Here is a 21,334-nt window from a genome sequence, read left to right as displayed (position 1 = left end):
TTTTAGGGTCTGATGTTCTCCTTTTTGGGGTCTGAAGTCCTTCTTTTTAGGGTCTGATGTTCTCCATTTTGAGGTCTGATGTTCTCCTTTTTGGGGTTTAATGTTTCTTCTTTTTGGGGTCTGATCTGCTTTTTAGGGTCTGATGTCCTCCCCTCAGGGTCTAATGTCCTCCTTTTGGGGTCTAATGTCCTTCTTTTTGGGGTCTGATGTTCTCCTTTTTGGGGTCTGATGTCCTTGTTGCGGTCTGACATTGTACTTTTTGGGGTCTGATGTTCGTTTTTGGGTCTGATCATCTTTTGAGGGTCTGATGTCCTCCTTTTTGGCGTCTGAGCTTCTTTTTACAGTCTGATGTCCTCCTTCTTGGCGTCTGAGCTTCTTTTTAGGGTCTGATGTTCTCCTTTTTGGGGTCTGAAGTCCTTCTTTTTAGGGTCTGATGTTCTCCATTTTGAGGTCTGATGTTCTTTTTGGGGTTTAATGTTTCTTCTTTTTGGGGTCTGATCTGCTTTTTAGGGTCTGATGTCCTCCCCTCAGGGTCTAATGTCCTCCTTTTGGGGTCTAATGTCCTTCTTTTTGGGGTCTGATGTTCTCCTTTTTGGGGTCTGATGTCCTTGTTGCGGTCTGACATTGTACTTTTTGGGGTCTGATGTTCGTTTTTGGGTCTGATCATCTTTTGAGGGTCTGATGTCCTCCTTTTTGGCGTCTGAGCTTCTTTTTACAGTCTGATGTCCTCCTTCTTGGCGTCTGAGCTTCTTTTTAGGGTCTGATGTTCTCCTTTTTGGGGTCTGAAGTCCTTCTTTTTAGGGTCTGATGTTCTCCATTTTGAGGTCTGATGTTCTCCTTTTTGGGGTTTAATGTTTCTTCTTTTTGGGGTCTGATCTGCTTTTTAGGGTCTGATGTCCTCCCCTCAGGGTCTAATGTCCTCCTTTTGGGGTCTAATGTCCTTCTTTTTGGGGTCTGATGTTCTCCTTTTTGGGGTCTGATGTCCTTGTTGCGGTCTGACATTGTACTTTTTGGGGTCTGATCATCTTTTGAGGGTCTGATGTCCTCCTTTTTGGCGTCTGAGCTTCTTTTTACAGTCTGATGTCCTCCTTCTTGGCGTCTGAGCTTCTTTTTAGGGTCTGGTGTTCTCCTTTTTGGGGTCTGAAGTCCTTCTTTTTAGGGTCTGATGTTCTCCATTTTGAGGTCTGATGTTCTCCTTTTTGGGGTTTAATGTTTCTTCTTTTTGGGGTCTGATCTGCTTTTTAGGGTCTGATGTCCTCCCCTCAGGGTCTAATGTCCTCCTTTTGGGGTCTAATGTCCTTCTTTTTGGGGTCTGATGTTCTCCTTTTTGGGGTCTGATGTCCTTGTTGCGGTCTGACATTGTACTTTTTGGGGTCTGATGTTCGTTTTTGGGTCTGATCATCTTTTGAGGGTCTGATGTCCTCCTTTTTGGCGTCTGAGCTTCTTTTTACAGTCTGATGTCCTCCTTCTTGGCGTCTGAGCTTCTTTTTAGGGTCTGGTGTTCTCCTTTTTGGGGTCTGAAGTCCTTCTTTTTAGGGTCTGATGTTCTCCATTTTGAGGTCTGATGTTCTCCTTTTTGGGGTTTAATGTTTCTTCTTTTTGGGGTCAGATCTGCTTTTTGGGGTCTGATGTCCTCCCCTCAGGGTCTAATGTCCTCCTTTTGGGGTCTAATGTCCTCCTTTTGGGGTCTAATGTCCTTCTTTTTGGGGTCTGATGTTCTCCTTTTTGGGGTCTGATGACCTTGTTGCGGTCTGACATTGTACTTTTTGGGGTCTGATGTTCGTTTTTGGGTCTGATCATCTTTTGAGGGTCTGATGTCCTCCTTTTTGGCGTCTGAGCTTCTTTTTACAGTCTGATGTCCTCCTTCTTGGCGTCTGAGCTTCTTTTTAGGGTCTGATGTTCTCCTTTTTGGGGTCTGAAGTCCTTCTTTTTAGGGTCTGATGTTCTCCATTTTGAGGTCTGATGTTCTCCTTTTTGGGGTTTAATGTTTCTTCTTTTTGGGGTCTGATCTGCTTTTTAGGGTCTGATGTCCTCCCCTCAGGGTCTAATGTCCTCCTTTTGGGGTCTAATGTCCTTCTTTTTGGGGTCTGATGTTCTCCTTTTTGGGGTCTGATGTCCTTGTTTTAGGGTGTGATGTTCTCCTTTTAGAATCTGATTCTCCTTCTTGGGGTCTGATGCCCTCGTTTTGGGGTTTGATCTCCCTTTTAGGGTCTGATGTCCTTCTTTTAGGGTCTGATGTTCGTCTTTTTGGGGTGTGATCTTCTGTTTAGGGTCTGATGTCCTTCTTTTAGGGGTCTGATCTCCTTTTAGGGTATGATGTCCTTCTTTTTGGGGTCTGATGTTTGATTACTTGGATTGTACTTCGTCTTTTCTAAAAAGAACAAAATAAATCCCCTTGTTGCACTTCATGCCTCCTAGTGGCAACTTGATTTCTAATCAGGCGAGAACGGTCTACCTCTATGGGTCTTAACATGGAGTTACTACACGCTTTAGATAAATAAACACATAAAAACTACATATTACACCTTTAATTCTCTCTGTCCTGCACATTACAACTCACATATTACACCTTTAATCCCTGATCATCTCACACACCCAGTTCTGTTATGCTAGTTCACAACACTGCGCTCTTATACTCATATTAAATACAGTTTTACACGCTGAGTGTCTTATTATGTGACTTTGAACTGTTTTATGATGAATGTATTATATAAATGTGCATTTTAGAGTGAAACTATTATAGAATTATAATAAAATCGATTACAAGTGAAGATGTGATTAGCAGGGCGACCAACGGAAAAATAAGTCCCGCCCTGTAAATATGGAGCTGCGTAAGGGCTTTGGAGGATCTGATTGGTTGTGGTTGTTGTCAATCAGGATTTCCAGGGCTGTGATTGGATGAGTCTGAGAAAAAGAACGACGAGTGTATTTTCCTGTAGGTAAATGGATTTCCTGGTGTTTGTGTATCAGATGTGTGTTGATACACCGATGATTTTATCATATAAATAATACTTATATGTATTTATTAATATAGAGTTTATTTAGAGTAATATTAACTCTTCATTCCACCATGAGTGCGGATTTACTGTCTGATCTGGATAGTCGATTTTTCGCTGATAATCTGCTGACCAGCGAGGACTGGGGTGAGTATAACAATGCATTAGTATAGATATGTTTATATAGGATTATATTATATTTATTATTGTTTAACTACATGTTCAGCGTTTATTAGGATGATTATACATGCCTTCTGCATGTGGGCACTAATCTAACCACCTTGCAGCCTCAGTAAACCAACCACTGCTTGCATGAACCCAGCTAGTGTATCTATAATAGGGTTCAGTTTAAGGGTTTGGTGATTTCTACCCATATAAATAGGGTTAGATGGACTTCACACATCAGACTGAGCCATAAGTATTCATATTGGAAAGTCTAGGGAGCTCTGAAGAGAAGTAGACTGTTCCAGGGACTTCAAATTCAAAATCGTCTGTACATGGAACAGTGGTCTCTGCACCAAGGTTGGAAAGAAGAACCAAATACTGCCACCTTACGCTGAGAGCAGATTGGTCAAATTGGTCGTTGTGCACAAATAAATAGGGCTAGTTTGACCGCACACATGAGACCAAGACAGTGTGAAACTCTAGTTTGCTCTGTAGAGACCTTAGAACCCTAGAACTACATGGAACAGTGGTCTCTCTTCCAAGGTTGGAAAGAAAACCCAAACTGCCACCTTATGCTGAGAGCAAATTGGTCAAATGGGTGTTTCTGCCCAAATAAATAGGGCTAGTTTGACTGCACACATAAGACAGTGGTGAACTCTAGGGAGCTCTGTAGAGATCTTAGAACCCTAGAACTACATGGAACAGTGGTCTCTCTTCCAAGGTTGGAAAGAAAAACCAAACTGCCACCTTACGTCGAGAGAAAATTGGTCTGGGGTATGAATGATTATGACTTGTGCACAAATAAATAGGGCTAGTTTGACTGCACACATAAGACTAAGACAATAAGGAGCTCTGTAGAGATCTTAGAACCCTAGAACTACATGGAACAGTGGTCTCTCTTCCAAGGTTGGAAAGAAAAACCAAACTGCCACTTTACGCTGAGAGCAAATTGGTCTTTGTGCCCAAATAATTAGGGCTAGTTTGACTGCACACATAAGACTAATACAGTGGTGAACTCTCGGGAGCTCTGTAGAGATCTTAGAACCCTAGAACTACATGGAACAGTGGTCTCTCTTCCAAGGTTGGAAAGAAAAACCAAACTGCCACCTTATGCTGAGAGCAAATTGGTCAAATTGGTGTTTCTGCCCAAATAATTAGGGCTAGTTTGACTGCACACATAAGACAGTGGTGAACTCTCGGGAGCTCTGTAGAGATCTTAGAACCCTAGAACTACATGGAACAGTGGTCTCTCTTCCAAGGTTGGAAAGAAAAACCAAACTGCCACTTTACGCCGAGAGCAAATTGGTCTTTGTGCCCAAATAATTAGGGCTAGTTTGACTGCACACATAAGACTAATACAGTGGGGAACTCTCGGGAGCTCTGTAGAGATCTTAGAACCCTAGGACTACATGGAACAGTGGTCTCTGCACCAAGGTTGGAAAGCAAACCCAAAACTGACACCTTGTGCTGAAAGATCCAGAACATTTGTCTGGATGGTCAGATGTAGTCCAAAGTGAAGCTGCTGGACCACAGATGACGCTGTACGCAGTCGAGCAAGCTTCCTGTGGTGCCAGGAAGAGACACGGCTTCAAAACGACCACAAGGGAAGTCCTGTGTTGCACGGCAGCCTCGGAGCCCTTTGTGATGTAAAGCTTTTAACTCCTTGGATGACCTGTTGTTGGACCATGGCTCCATGTGTGTGTAGTGACTGGATAAAATCCAGAACTAAATCTGGACGTTTGACCAAGATAATAACTCCACACCTAAATGTAGTAAAAGAAAAGAAGATCTGATTAATGAAACCTGTGTGTGTGTGTGTGTGTGTGTGTGTGTGTGTGTGTTTCAGATGCGTGTCTGTATCAGTGTGAGAACATGGAGGAGGGTGAGGACAGACTGAAATTCGACACATCGGTGAGTCCTTTCTGTTTCTTTCTCTCACCCAGCCGTTCTTCACGTATGAGAGATGAGACGCGATGGAACCAGCTCAGGTGTTCACTGCTTTATTCCTGGTTTGAATGGAGGTGAAGCTCAGGAGCTCCAGTTTCCTTTCATGACGGCCCAGACTGGAGCTGTCGTTTATCCTGAAGAGATCGGGATGAGATCTAGTTTTGGAGCTCTGCTATCAGCCAGCCTGGAGCCTACACAGACACACGTTTGGCTCCGTTTTAATAGGGCAAGGGCCGATAGCTGAGACACGGTTCCTTATCGCTGGGACTATTATGACCTCTGCTGACCGGTCGAGGCAGCGCCTGGTTCTCTGCGCACAATACTGAACACTGTGGGACCTCACCCCCGGTAGGAGGTGTATGGTTTGGGACGTGTCCCCTACATAGTGAATAAGGTTTGTGTGCTCTTGTCATGTCACTACACGGTGAATGTGATGTGTGGTTTGAGACACATCCAGTGCGTAGAAAATTTACATTTTCAGCATTTTCAGCATTTAGCAGACGCTTTTATCCAAAGCGACTTACACAGTGAGCAATTGAGGGTTAAGGGCCTTGCTCAGGGACCCAACAGTGGCAACTTGGTGGTGGCGGGGCTTGAACCGGCAACCTTCTGCTTACTAGTCCAGTACCTTAACTAGAGATGGGACGATCGATCGGCTACGAATCGGTATCGGCCGATTTTTAATCAAAATATGCTATCGGCGATCGGCGATATTTCCTAAAAGTAGCCGATCCGATCGTGTGATATATAAAGATCACGTTAAGTTAACAGCTCAGTGGATCGATCCAGACTTTGAGCTACGAAGCACCAACCATCACATCACCATTCATCAACCATCGTACAGAAACCATGGTGAAAGCTCTTACGATGTAATTTTGCTGATTGTAATATTTACTTTAAAAAGATAATTCAACCCGGTCACATCTGAGTCGATTCTATCAGCACGTTATATAAACTCCTGGTTCACTTTGGTAAATCGTAAGTGGTTCTTACTTTTCATGTGGACGAGAACAGAAAACGTTACAGAGCCAATCAGAGGCAAAAGTTTATTCATGACCAAATTCGTTAGTTCAGGATCATCTGCTGAACTTTTAGGATCAGAAAACTTTTAGCTCCTTAGACGGAACGAGTCTGACTCGGTTACAGATCTGTGGTAATAGCAGTTTAATGAAGCTTTATAATGTAAGAGAGTCACACAGAATGTTCTGTAGTAGCTGGTGTTTATTTAAAACCACGACATTTAATTAATAACAGTAAACACGGAGAGATAACCGAGAAGAGAAACTTACGCTTCACATAAAAACGAATCAACTCATGAATCACTTATAGCGATACTGTGAACAAAGCGTCTCTTCTAAAGGCACAAACACACACACACGCTGCTCCGGTTTATCTTTACTGTGAGGCTCTTTTTAAGTTTATTTACTGCTAACCCCGATCGGTCCATCTCTAACCTTAACCACTGAGCCATCACTGAAAATAGGGTTTGCCATTGTTACATGTCCACTATATGGAAAATATGTGATCGGGACACGTCCAGTATATAGTGAATAAAGCGTGTGTGGTTTGGGACATGTCCACTACATGGGAAATAGGGTTTGTGATTGGGACCTGTACACTCTGTAGTGATTGTTATTAGGGATGTCCCGATCACGTTTTTTTGTTCCCGATACCGATCCCGATCTTTGATTTTGATCCCGATCCGATACCGAGTCTCAAACCGATACTTGTATTTTCTCGATATTGTCTAGATAAGAACTGGATAATACTGTTCACACAGTGCACACTTCAAGTACATTACAGTTATTTAAATTAATCCAGTGTACATGTTTAACAACTAAAAAGCTCTGCAGTGCTGTAGGAAAAAATGCTGCATCCAAACTATTGCTTAATGTTCTTTTACAAAATAAAAGTAAACAAACCTAGTGCAGCATTGTAGTAAAAATGAAGTGAGATAATTACAGTTTCACTTTATATTCAAAGAACATAATTCTGTTTAATGCAGTGATACACTAAACATGAAAAGAAATCTCCACTCACAAGTGGTGCAGCAGCTTAACTTGAATATAAAAAAACAAATAAGTTACTTAAAAGCATTACAGTAAAACCTGAATACCAAAATAAAATGGACAGGCTCTTTTGTTATGAAGGAAAGCCAGTTCTTAAAGTGCTTGTATTGTGACAGTTGTTTGATGGACGGGTCTACGCGAAGTGAGTGTGTTTTGACCCTTTGGGGCTTCCATAGTGCACGGGATAGCGTGCTCGGCTCTGGCTGTCCGCTATTCGGAACAGAAGAAGTTAATAAAGTGTTAAATGCTCCCGACAATTTGTGAATATACTGTGTATTTATTTCTCTATTAAGCGAGTGCATCACTACGACGCTCGGTTACATAACTAAGCCAATCAGAGAGCTCGATACTGAGATGTCGTTCAGTCTTGTAACACGTAAACTGGTAAAAGCTGTACGTTATGGTCCTGAAGTTTTCATACTGGGATTAAAAGTGATTGTTTTGTAAACCGGAGTGATCCTCGGCTCACACACCATATAAACAGTAAAATTCTACAGTAATGAACGCAGCTCTGCTCCCACCGCCTCGTGAAACGCTCGCAGTGCAGACGTTACACCGCTGTTGGACAGCGGACACGCTGACGTAAAACAAAAGATCGGGTTATGATCGGCATTAGTAAAGCCGATTTCCGATCAGTTAAAAATGCCCTGATCGGCCCCGATCCCGATCTGTGAGATCTGATCGGGACATCCCTAATTGTTATGTGATTGATACATGCCCACTAAATTGACCCTAAATTGTGAACAGGGAGTGTGGTTTGGGACATGCACACAACTTAGTGAATATGTTATGTGATTGGGACATGTCCACTACATAGTAAATGTGGTGTGTGGATTGGGACTCGTCCACTTTGTAGTGAATGTGTTATGTGATTGGGACATGTCTACTATATTGTGAATAGGGGGTGTGGTTTATGACGCGTCCACTACAAAGTGAGTAAAGTGTGTGTGTGGTTTGGGTCTTGTCCACCACATAGGGTGTAGGGTTCGTGATTGGGACCCGTACACGTGTACGTGTATGTGATTGGAACCTGTCCGTTATATAGGGGAAATGGGGTGTGGTTTGGGTCATGTCCACTACATAGGCTATAGGGTTTGTTATTAGGACTATAGTGAATGTTATGTGTGATTAGGGAGACATCCACTACTTAGTGTAAATGTTATGTGATTTGGGACATGTCCTCTGTATATAGAGAATAGCGGGTGTGGTTTGGGATACGTCCACACTGGATCGTTGATTGAGATGTTAGGTAGTGAGTAGGGAGCAGGGTGTGATTTGAAACACAGCCCTGAGCAATATTGCTGCATAGAACAGTTTCGAGTGTCCATGCTCTGACCGCACCTGTGTCTCCCTACAGCGCGCCAACGACCTGGTGCTGACTCTCGACCCTGACAACCCCACGTCACCATGGAGACACCTAGGAAACAACCTGCTGGAAGGTAAATGAAACCGGACCTGTGGCGTCCACGTACTTTTGCTGTATTGCCGCCATCCAAGAGATCGTCATGTGACGATAGCAGTCATGTGACGTCAGCTTAGCATGTTTTATTTCTTTACCTTGACACACGGTCAGCTCATCGCCAGGATTAAAATGGTCAGCCGTCTGATCCACAGTACATCTTCCGGTGGTCAGTACCAGACCCCAAATTAGCCCTCACGTCCTCACGTGTGGCTGGTCCCTCCTCTGTACCGCCGTCTGTGGGTACTCACCACGATGATGCTATGCTTCAGTCTGGCTAGCGGGCGAGTCTGCTGGCTGGTCGAGGCGCCTACTCAGATCTGGGGGTCTAGGGTTTGAATATTAAAGGTGCCATCATCCAGGTGGACGCCTGCACAGACAGGATCGGTTATGTCTTATAGAAAGAGGGACGTCGGAGGGAGGATAGCAGCCTAGCCGCTGGGGGAGACACTTGTCAGTGCGCTCTCAGTGCAGGTCCCAAGTACAGATAGAAATAGGAGTGTTGCATCAGCAAGGGCATCCTGCAAGTTTTCTAACTCTCTCTGTGTGTGTGTGTGTGTGTGTGTGTGTGTGTGTGTGTGTGTGTGTGTGCACAGGTAACATGTCCGCACTTAAAGATGAAATGACGATAACACAACCTCTCCCCGTCGACATGTGTAAGTGAGATTTCCTCCGATCAGCCATAACATTAAAACCACCTCCTTGTTTCTACACTCACTGTCCATTTTATCAGCTCCACTTACCATATAGAAGCACTTTGTAGTTCTACAATCACTGACTGTAGTCCATCTGTTTCTCTGCATGCTTCGTTACCCCCCTTTCATGCTGTTCTTCAATGGTCAGGACCCCCACAGGACCACCACAAAGCAGGTATAATTTAGGTGGTGGATGATTCTCAGCACTGCAGTGACACTGACATGGTGGTGGTGTGTTAGTGTGTGTTGTGCTGGTAGGAGTGGATCAGACACAGCAGCGATGCTGGAGTTTTTAAAACACCGTGTCCACTCACTGTCCACTCTATTAGACACTCCTACCTAGTCGGTCCACCTTGTAGATGTAAAGTCAGAGACGATCGCTCATCTACTGCTGCGGTCATCTTCTAGACCTTGTAGACGCTGCCCACGGGGCGCTGTTGGCTGGATATATTGTTGGTTGGTGGACTATTCTCAGTCCAGCAGTGACAGTGAGGTGTTTAAAAACTCCAGCAGCGCTGCTGTGTCTGATCCACTCATACCAGCACAACACACACTAACACACCACCACCATGTCAGTGTCACTGCAGTGCTGAGAATCATCCACCACCTAAATAATACCTGCTCTGTGGTGGTCCTGTGGGGGTCCTGACCATTGAAGAACAGGGTGAAAGGGGGCTAACAAAGTATGTAGAGAAACAGATGGACTACAGTCAGTAATTGTAGAACTACAAAGTGCTTCTATATGGTAAGTGGAGCTGATAAAATGGACAGTGAGTGTAGAAACGTCCTCATCGACTCTGTGTTCGTGTTTCAGTGTTTCAGTTGAAGGCCGAGCCTCCGTCCCCGTCCTCCTCTCTTGGTTCAGAGTCCTCACTGTCGTCCTTACCTGAAAACCAGGTACACACACACACACACACACACACACACACACACACACACACACACACACACACACACACACACACTCACACACTCACACACTACAGACCTCTCTACAGAGCAATGCTGCTGATTTGAAACACACCCTCACCCACCAGCTCTTTCTATCCCCAGCAGGAACGTTTATTCTGCACTTTTATTATTTAAATCCTGAACGGTAGAACGTCTGTGAACGGTGAAGTCTGTTCCACTGCGAGGTGCTTGGGTGGCATCACTGCCGAGTCTCGAGTCGCTTGGTCCGGCCTCGTTTGTGCCACCCACCATGTCTAAGGGAGGGAAGGTCACCCAGGGTTCCTCCTCACTGCTGTCAGGACGAGTGGTGGAGGAATACAAAGGGAGTAGCGTGGTCCTCCAGACATGGAGCACCTATCAGCTACGTACATTCAGTGATTGTTTTATAAGCTACACTGACCGTACAGATGATTTTGGTGGGTATACAATTACTGATTGTAGCACATCTGCTGCTCTGCATGCTGTCACAGGACTCTCATAGAATTCTCAAAATGCTACAACCATCACTAACAAGGTGCGTGTCCCTGATAAAGCTGATTTAAAAAAATCCCAACAACACTGCTGCACCTGCTACACTCACACACACACACACAGAACAACACAGCGGCGCGAACACGTCATTACCATGTCCGAACGTCGTCTGGTCGTCTGGTCTAACTCTCTTAGGAGTATCTTCTTTAACAGACGAGCTATAGTCAGTTGTTGTATACCCACACAGTGCATCTGTACGGAAGGTGAAGCTCATATAATAATCAATGCATGTATGTAGCAGATAGGCGTTCCTAATAAAGTGCTGGGTGAGTGTGTATACCGATGATTAGTCCGGTATCCTGACCGCCCTGGTAGCTCAGTGATTAAGGTAAGCGTGAGTGAAACAGTGAGGAGCGGGACGATAAGGGTCCCGGATCTGAAATAAAACGTAGGATGTGAGATAATAAAAGGTAAAGAATTACAGAACAGAGATGTTTACACAGCTGTACAACCTGCAGCGTAGAGCAAACAACCCCCGCGCGTGTGTGTGCGTGTGTGTGTGTGTGTGTGTGTGTGTGTGTGTGTGTGAACAAAGAGTATGAATATTTACCTGTTAGAATCACTATTATCAGTTTCGTTGACACATGCAGCTTCACGCTAAGGTTTACCCAACTTCAGGGTTAAGGGCCAACAGCGGCAACCCTAGCTTGAACCAGCACCCCAACCTTGTTGGATATCGTATTAGCATTCATTTGGAGCCCCTCTCTTCCTTTGCAGCTACAACCGTGTGCTATTTTCTCTGAAGCCTTTCTATGAGGTTGTGGAAATCTGTGACCGTTGAGAAGTTCTGGCTTCGAATTAGTAGGAGCTCCTGCTTGGTTGGATACAGGGCTCTAGAGTGCGACCTAATGTCTCAATGGTGCGACTGAAAAAAAAATCTGAGGTGGCACCGGTGCGACCAGCCGTTCGAGGGGCAAAGAAAAAAGTCTCCGAATTCTCCGGTGCACCAACAGACACACATTAGATCCATATCTAATCATATCTATATGTCTAAACCAATCAGAGATAGTGAAGGGCGGGACCGGCGTCATCAACGGTGGGCGTTACAAAGCGAACGTTAAGAGTATCATGACGGAGCGTGTGGATTATGTGTGAGCGTCTGTGCTGCTGTTACAGATGTTGGTTTTAATGTAAAAACATCGATCAAACATCGGTGATGAGAAGACGTGACGTGTTCGTCTCAGTTCTTGTTTTCTTTAGTTTATTGGCGTGAGAAGAGTTTTGCGCTTCGCTCTCACCGCGACTCTCGACGTAAATAACCGATTTGCTCAGCGCTCGACTCGAGAGATAAAACATCATTAAAGTTCCACGATACAAACAAACATCTGTGTGAAATAACCATCAAATCCAGTCTAACAGCTCCACATGTATCTGTGTTTAACTGGATTCACTTCACGTGTGCTGTTTATATTTCACGCTAAACGTTGTTCGTTCTGTCCGGGTCACTTTTACCACGTCATATCACACAGTTCATCTTTTTTTAAGGCACTTTAAAAATATCAGCAGCAAACTGACTCAAAATGTAATAGTCACGTAGCCTATGTCAGTAATATGTCTCTCATTACTGCATTAACCGTATGTAATGTTCTTATCATTAAATGAGATGTGCAGTTTGAAGCCCTTAAAACACCTTGCACTTTTAATGTAGATTTTTTTTTATTTCATTTATCTTGAGTTAAAATTTCAGCTCAGTGAAGCACTTTAAGCACCAACACTTTTGCAGTAAGTTACCTTTCCTGTAGAATTGTGCTTCAAATAAAGAACTTCATGTTGACCTGATTGTTAGTTAATCATTTGCAAGTCAATATTGCCTATATAGACAGTGATTCAAAAAAAAAAAAAGAAGTGAACCTGTAAAACTGAGGTGTTGAATGCGATGCGGTCGAAAATTTGGGTGCACCTAACTTTTGTGCTGGTGCACCTAAGAAAAAAAGTTAGGCGCACCAGTGCAACCAGTGCAAAAAAGTCTAGAGCCCTGGGATACTACAGTTGGACATACCCATCTTTTGTACCCACACGGTCAGTATAATTTTTATACTGAATGGAGCTTTCAGAGGGCAGACACAGAAACCCCTGACTGTCCAGACAGGAGACAATAATGTTCTTCAGGGTGGGTATAGGTAGATAGGGATGATTGGTTTGAATGGGTGGGTGTGGTAGATAGGTTGGGTGTTGGATGATGTATGTATGAAGAATGGAGGAAGGAATGGTTTGGTAGGATTAGGGCTGGGCGATATATCGAGATTTTATAATATATCGATATATTTTCATACGCAATATAAGATAAGACAATATCGCGTATATCGATATAGATGTTGCGTTCCAGTTAGATCTGACAGTTCGTCTTTCTCTTCTCCCAGTTTGTCTCTGCGCATGTTCACCTGCCCCGCCCCTCCCCCTCACTGCCCCGCCTCTCTCCCTCACTGCCCCGCCCCTCTCCCTCACTGCCCCGCCCCTCTCCCTCACTGCCCCGCCCCTCTCCCTCACTGAACACAACTCGCCCCTCTCCACCGCCGATTCCTTCTGCCATCAGAACACATTTCTGTAAGTAAAACTCCATGATAGCATGGAGACGGTGGAGGAGCTGGTTAGTAAAAAGAATAATAATGGCTCAGTTATTTGGAGATGGTTCGGATTCAGTGGTGGAGAAGTGTCAGATGAGCAGCAGAATAATGGATTCTGTAGAGAATGCCCAAAACAAGTCCAGACAAAAGGTTCCAGCTCACCCAGCTCCGTGTACCTTTGCTCATTCGTTTTTCACTTCAAATCCCAAAGTTGAAAAACAAGAAAACGAGTCGTTATAAGTTTCAAAAACCAATATTGGAAAACGGAAATGCACGCGCTGACATGCACGTATTTACTTTATAAACAGTGTATGCGAGTGTTGAGAAAGTAATAATAACGTAACGGTGCGTCTCCTGTTGTTCTGACTCGTGTGTTTGTATATGTGATGTGCATATATTTGCTCTATCTGTAAAAAACAAACATTATGGGAGTGATTTCTGTACTGGATGTTGTACGTGATCATGTTAGTTTATACTGGACGATCGCACGACGTCCGACACGTCATTTATTTATTTATCTTCTATTATATTATATCTTGTTGTTGGCCAATAAACAAAAATTAATACAATTGCACGAACTAACTCTGCAGTAAACAAGGAGCAAACAGCAATTAAACAACAAATAAAGCTGTTAAATAATAATAAAGTGCAGAACGCTGAATAAAATGCATTAAATAACGTAATAGGTACACAGTAACATGAACGATTAGTTCTGCCTGAATTACAGAACTTCTCTAGAGTTCTATACGGTATAAAAAAATTATTATCCAAATGTTAATGTTGTGGAGACGGATGTAAAACAATGTATAAAGTCCAAACATGTGAGTGGGGTTTAACGAGAACGCTACTTTTAATGTCATACAAGCTCAGTGCAAAACACGCAAGCGCATCTTCCCTACACACTCGCTCCCTGCGCCCTATAGTGCACTTAACATTCTTAAAGGGCCAGACTATATATTTGTAATTCACATTACACAACAGGCGAGACATTAGAAAACTTTTTCTTAGAATAGTTCTTTTTTTTAAGGAAAAATAGTTCCTGTGTGAAGCTTCCCCAGCATGAACGTTACTAAAAGTACCTGTAAAAAATTTGGAACATGTAGCTTTGTCTCAGAAGTGTCTTGTTGTTATTACCTTATGGGATGAAAAAATATCGAGATATATATCGTATATCGCCATTCAGCTAAAATATATCGAGATATTACTTTTGATCCATATCGCCCAGCCCTAGGTAGGATGAATGGATGCAACAAGGGCTGTTTAGAGAGGAGACAGTAATTGACTATCTTCTATAGGGATGGTTGGTCTGAATGGTTGGATGGTTTGTTGTATATAGGAATGATGGGTAGGAATTAATGGATGGGTGGGTGTTGTTGGATAAAGACCAATAACTAATAGAGATGTGTATTTATTTATTTATTTATTTAACAGGGACAATATATATTAATCAACATTTTTGTTTCCACATCAATGTAAATGTACCAGAGTTAGCTATAAAGCTAATTTCCATCTGTAGTCCCTAGGCAGGTTGTAAGCAGTGTCAATAGCTCAGTAAAACATTATACACAGAAAAAGCTATTAAAATACACACATATATACACATAAACGTACATACATATAACATCACAAACAGTAGATAGAAATATATGTGATTATCAATGATAACAGGTTTGATTTGCTTTCAGCCATGTCTTCAACTTATATTTACCAGTTTGATCATTTGTGCTCGCTCTTAACTCGATTGGTTCCAGTATTGGGTGGCTCTAACTGAGAAGACTGCTTGCCCAAATTTGCTTTGTCTGTATTGTACAATACAGTCCCCTCTAGTAGTTGCTCTTGTTATCCTGCTACCTCTACTATCTTTTTGTGCTATAAACTGATTCAAGGGAGGAGGAGCAAGCCCATTTAAAATCTTGAAAATGAGACAAGCATCTGCAAAATGTTTGAAATGATCAAAACTAAATAAATTATGCTTTTGTACAATATGACAGTGATGGTAGCTATTAGGCTTCCGGTCTAATACCTTTAGTGCCTGTTTATAAAGGGACTCGATAGGTTTTAAGATTGTAGAGCTTGTTTGTGACCAGCTTGTGAAGCAGTACGATATGTGAGAAAAAATCATTGCGTGCATGAAGAGTTTGGCTGTAGCAGCTGTTAGATATGGTCGTATGTGTCTAAAATTAGCTAAGTTCAGTTTAACAGTACTTGTTACCTTTTTAACATGCTTTTTAAATGACATGTTTGAGTCTAAGATGATTCCAAGATACTTAGTATCAGACACTACTTTGAGCTTTTGAGCTTTGAGCTTTCATCTCTATGTGTGGATCATAGAGATGAATTAATGAATGAATGGAACAAGGGCTGGTTGTTTTGGTAGGATGACTGGATGAATGAAACAAGGGCTGCAGTAGGCATGGTTGGTTTGGTAGAAGAGATGGATGGATGGAACAAAAGATGGTTTGTTTAGTCGGAGGGATGGATGAATGAAGAAATAAATGGAACACTAGATGGAAGGTAGGATGAATGGATGATGAATAGTACAAGAGATGGTTGGTTGAGTAGGAAGGATGGATACATGAATTAATGATGGAAGGATGGATGGATGGATGGATGGTTAAATATGGGATGGTTGGTCTGATAGAAGGAAGGGTTGACGAATGGATGGATGGATGAATGCAACAAGGGTCAGTTGGTTTGGTAGGAAGGATGGATGAGTGGATGGGTTAATGAAGTAATGGAACAAGGGATGGATGGAACAAGAGATGGTTGGTTTAGTAGGAAGAAGGGATTAATGGAAGAGGGGATGGAAGGATGACTGAATGGATGGATGAATAAATGAAATAAGGGATGGTTGGTTTGGTAGGAAGGTTTAATGGATGGATGAAGGAATAGAACAAGGGATGGTTGGTAGGATGGAGGGATAGATATATGGATGGATGGAACCAGAGATGGTTGGTTTAGTAGGAAGGATGAATGGATCAATTTGTTAATGGAAGAAGGAATGGAAGGAAGGATGAATGAATTAATCAATGAATGAATGGAACAAGGGCTGCTCAGAGAAAAGACAGTAATGGACTATCTTCTTTAGGAATGGTTGGTTTGGTAGAAGAGATGGATAGATGGAACAACGGACGGTTTGTTTAGTAGGATGGATGGATGAATGAAGAAATTAATGGAACAAGGGATGGAAGGATGAATGGATGGTTAAATGTAATAGGGGATGGTTGGTTTGATAGAAGGGATGGATGGATGATTGGTGATGGATGATAAACAAGGGTGTAGGAAGGATGGGTGAGTGCATGAATGTATGAATTAATGGAACAAGGGATGGATGTAAGAAAGAATGTAAGAGATGGTTGCTTTAGTAGGAAGTAGGGCTGGGCGATATGGATCAAAAATAATATCTCGATATTTTTTTCTGAATGGCGATATACGATATATATCTCGATATTTTTTTTATCCCATAAGGTAATAACAAAAAGACACTTCTGAGACAAAGCTACATGTTCCCATTTTTTTACAGGTACTTTTATTAATATTCATGCTGGGGAAGCTTCACACAGGAACTATTTTTCTTTAAAAAAAAAAAAAAAAAGAGCTATTCTAAGAAAAAAGTTGTTTTCTAAGGCATCTCCTGTCGTCTAACGTGAATTACAAATATATTGTCTGGCCCTTTAAGAATGTTAAGTGCACTATAGGGCGCAGGGAGCGAGTGTGTAGGGAAGATGTCGGAATGACACGGTTTCCGGCTGAGCTTGTGTGACATTAAAAGTAAAACCCAGTTAAAGTAAACCCCTCGTTAACCCCCCACCCCACCCCCCCATGTTTGGACTTTATACATTATTTTATGTATATGTCGCCACAACATTAACATTTACATTAATATTTTCTTTTACTGTATAGAACTCAGTTCTGTAATACAGGCAGAACTAATCGTTCATGTTACTGTGTAACTATTACAACATTTAATGCATTTTAATCAGCGTTCTGCTTCATGCACTTTATTATTATTTAACAGCTTTATTTGTTGTTTAATTGCTGTTTGCTCCTTGTTTACTGCAGAGTTAGTTCATGCAATTTAATAATGTTTGGTTGTTTATTGGCCGACAACAAGATATAATATAATAGAAGATAAATAAATAAATGACGTGTCGGACGTCGGGCGATCGTCCAGTATAAACTAACATGACCACGTACAACATCCAGTACAGAAATCACTCCCCATAATGTTTGTATTTACAGATAGAGCAAATATCTGCACATCACATATACAAACACAAGAGTCAGAACAACAGGAGACGCACCGTTACGTTATTATTACTTTCTCAACACTTAATGTGAAGTAAATACGTGCATGTCAGCGTGTGCATGAGCTTGTGTTGGTTTTTGAAACGAATAACGACTCGTTTTCTTGTTTTTTAACTTTGGGATTTGAAGTGAAAAACGAATGAAGGTACACGGAGCTGGAACCTTTTATCTGGACTTGTTTTCGGTTTTCTCTACAGAATACATTATTCTGCTGCTCATCTGATACTTTGAATCCGAACCATCTCCAAATAATTACAAAATTAGTCATTATTTTTCTTTTTAGTAAGCAGCTCCTCTTCGATAGCTTCTGTCGTGTCTTTATCCGTCTTCATGCTATCGCTGTCTGCAGGAATTACTGGTGAAGCGGTGGGGAGGGGGGAGTTGTGTTCAGTGAGGGAGAGGGGCGGGGCAGTGAGGGAGAGGGGCGGGGCAGTGAGGGAGAGGGGCGGGGCAGGTGAACATGTGCAGAGATAAACTAGGAGAAGAGAAAGACGAACTGTCGGATCTAACTGGAACGTAACATTTATATCGATATATGCGATATTGTCTTATCTTATATCGCATATGAAAATATATCGATATATTATAAAATCTCGATATATCGCCCAGCCCTAGTAGGAAGGATGGATCGGTGAATGAATTAATGGAAGAAGGATGACTGAATGGATGGATGAATAAATGAAATAAGGGATGGTTGGTAGGATGGGTGGATAGATATATGGATGGATGGAACCAGAGATGGTTGGTTTAGTAGGAAGGATGAATTAATGGATGAATGAATGGAACAGGGGCTGCTTAGAGAGAAGACAGTAATGGACTATCTTCTTTGGGGATGGTTGGTTTGGTAGAAGAGTTGGATTGATGGAACAACGGATGGTTCGTCTAGTAGAAGGGATGGATGTTGGGATGAATAATTGGATGGATAAATGAATGAATGTAACAAGGTATGATTGGTTGGTAGGAAGGATGGATGGGTTAATTTTTTAATGGAAGGGATGGACGGAAGGATGAATGAATGAATGGATGAATGAAACAAGGGATGGATGTTTGGTAGGAAGGATGGATGGATGGCTGCCCAGTGATGAGACAGGAATGCCCTGTCTTCCCTACCACAGAAAATAAATGTGAAATTTTGACCTTCATGGTCCAGGACTCTTGTCTCAGTTTTAGGAGACACATGAAGAGAAACTACCAGTGTTCCTCATGAAGGAAACGCCACTGCACTTGCTACAAAATCACCCGACCATACGCAGGTCCCCTTTCACCCCAAAAACCTCCCCACATCCTCACCTCACTGTCTGATATCAAGGTTTATTATGTATCGATCTCGCATCATTGATCGTGTTTTGGTTCCCTGACTCTCTCTCTGTTCCTCTCAGGCGAAAGGTGAGAACCCCCCGACTCCCCCCTACATGTACGGAGACGTTCTCCCACCCACGGTGGGTACCATGGAGGTTACCGTAGCAACCGGCTCCGCTCCCCCTCACCAAGCTCCGCCTATGCTTCCTGTTCCCACAGCAACACAGACCACAGGTACACACACACACACACACACACACACTCAGGTGTATATATCATACACACGGTTGTTAGACAGGAGAACAGACAGACACATTTATAGAGTAACAGTGACACAGTGACACATCAGGCCAATATCATGGTCTAAACCAATCAGAGATAGCGAAGGGCGGGACAATATTGTAGCGGTGATATGTGAGCGACATTCAGCTCAGCCAATCAGAATGCAGCACCAGGTTTATACACGTGCGTTCGGATGTTCAGCAGTTAGTTCAGTTTTGTATATGAGACTCGCCGGATGTTCCAGAATGGAAGTTGGGGTTCTGGAGCTCGGCGGTGTAAAGTGTTGTAACGCTCACTTAAGTCCTGACTAAACAGTTAAAGTGACTCGACCCTGTCGTGTGTCTTTATTCCCACACCTCCACCACCGCACAGCAAAAGACCCGCAGCATCCCCACCGGACAGCGGCTAGGTGAGCCGAGCCTCTACGGTAGCAAGGGGCTAATGCTAGCGGTAAAGTGCCGCGATAGCGAATATTTTCGTTAAGTAAAATATAAAAATAACTAAAAGACATAATATATTAGAATACATGTAGTCAAAATACACAGTGAGTGCACCGCAAGCGATTTTGTGTAAAAGATCCAGTAAAGCCGATAATATAATGCACTGCATTTAAGATTACACTCTAACACTCTAGAGCCCCATACACACACACACACACACACACACACACATATATACATATAATTTTAAATATACACACACATATAAATAGATATACACACATACATACACATTTACTCTATTATTATTTTTATAATTTTTATAAGTGTGCTATAATTAGTCTGTAATACTATAATTAACTGTAAAGAAGACAGTGGCCGGCAATAGTATATTTGTGACTGGTTCTAATACATTTCGAATTAAAAGGCTGAAAAAGCCCAATGCATCTATAAAATAGGGATGCACCGGTTGGGTGTGTTGGCAGGTAGGGATGGTTGGTTTGAATGGTTGGTTGGGTGTGTTGGCAGGTAGGGATGGTTGGTTTGAATGGTTGGTTTGAATGGTTGGTTGGGTTGGTGTAAATGGAACAAGGGATGATTGGTTTGGTTTGATGGATGAATGAATGGATGGATGGGTGGATGAATAAATAGATTAATTGATGAATGGATGCATGAATGAATAGGTGAATGAATAGATGAATGGAACAAGAGATGTTGGTTTGGTTGGATAAATGGATGGGACAAGGGATGGTTTGGATGGATGGATAGATGAATGGAACAAGGAATGGTTGGTTTGATAAGATGGATGGTTTGTTGAATGAATGGATGAATGGAACCAGGGATGGATGGTTTGGATGGATGGATGGATGGATGAATTGATGGGACAAGGGATGGATGGATGGTTGGATGGATGAATGAATAGATGAGTGAAGCAAGTGATGGTTGGTTTGGTTGGATGGATGAATGGAACAAGAGATGTTGGTTTGGTTGGATGGTGGGATGGATGAATGAATGGAACAAGGGCTGGTGGTTTTTGGTAAGATGGATGGATAATTGGATTTGAATGAATAGATGAATGGATAAATGAATGAACAGATGAATAAATAAATGGAGTGAATGGAACACGTGCTGGTTATCATCCAGGTTCTTCAACACTTGAATTTAAAACACCTTCACCTTCTATTAAAGTACAGATACTAAACTGTGTGTGTGTGTGTGTGTGTGTGTGTGTGTGTGTGTGTGTGTGTGTACACAGTGAACGCAGGTTCGATACTCAGCAGTAAACCCGTGCTGCAGCCGAGGCCGGTGTGTGTAGCTGCTAAAGCTCTGATTCTACAGAGCACCACACCAGGTGAGAACCACACACACACACACCTCATCACTGCTCGTATATAACCAGTGCCAGACTGCTACCGTCGGGCCCTTTAGCAAGTCCCCTAACCATAAATTGGTTTTGAGTCCCCGGTGGTTCTATCAACCATTTGTAGCACCTACACAGTCACGATTGGCTGTGTGTCTGTAGGGGGAGGATGTGCCGCAGTTGCACCCTCTTCCGGCCAGTCGAGGTCATCGATTGTGGATGTGTTACTGTGCTCTGTGAGACCCCGCCCCTTGCAGGTGAAAAGAAG

General features: G+C 42.7%; 1 protein-coding gene across 2 annotated transcripts in view; it reads left to right on the top strand.

The window, feature by feature from the left end:
• Positions 1-3,063: 3,063 nt before the first annotated feature.
• Positions 3,064-21,334, top strand: part of atf6b (activating transcription factor 6 beta) — a 38,946-nt gene continuing 20,675 nt past the window's right edge. For both annotated transcript variants that reach the window (XM_062999489.1, XM_062999480.1), the window contains exons 1-7: positions 3,064-3,143; positions 5,008-5,072; positions 8,535-8,616; positions 9,233-9,292; positions 10,146-10,228; positions 19,065-19,218; positions 20,962-21,057. In XM_062999489.1, the coding sequence (XP_062855559.1) occupies positions 3,071-3,143; positions 5,008-5,072; positions 8,535-8,616; positions 9,233-9,292; positions 10,146-10,228; positions 19,065-19,218; positions 20,962-21,057 (613 nt within the window). In that variant the 5' untranslated portion in view covers positions 3,064-3,070. The remainder of the gene's footprint in view (positions 3,144-5,007; positions 5,073-8,534; positions 8,617-9,232; positions 9,293-10,145; positions 10,229-19,064; positions 19,219-20,961; positions 21,058-21,334) is intronic.

The sequence above is a fragment of the Trichomycterus rosablanca genome, chromosome 1, assembly GCF_030014385.1.
Source record: "Trichomycterus rosablanca isolate fTriRos1 chromosome 1, fTriRos1.hap1, whole genome shotgun sequence".
Classification (NCBI taxonomy): Eukaryota; Metazoa; Chordata; class Actinopteri; order Siluriformes; family Trichomycteridae; genus Trichomycterus; species Trichomycterus rosablanca.
This window is presented reverse-complemented; position numbering and strand designations above follow the sequence as displayed.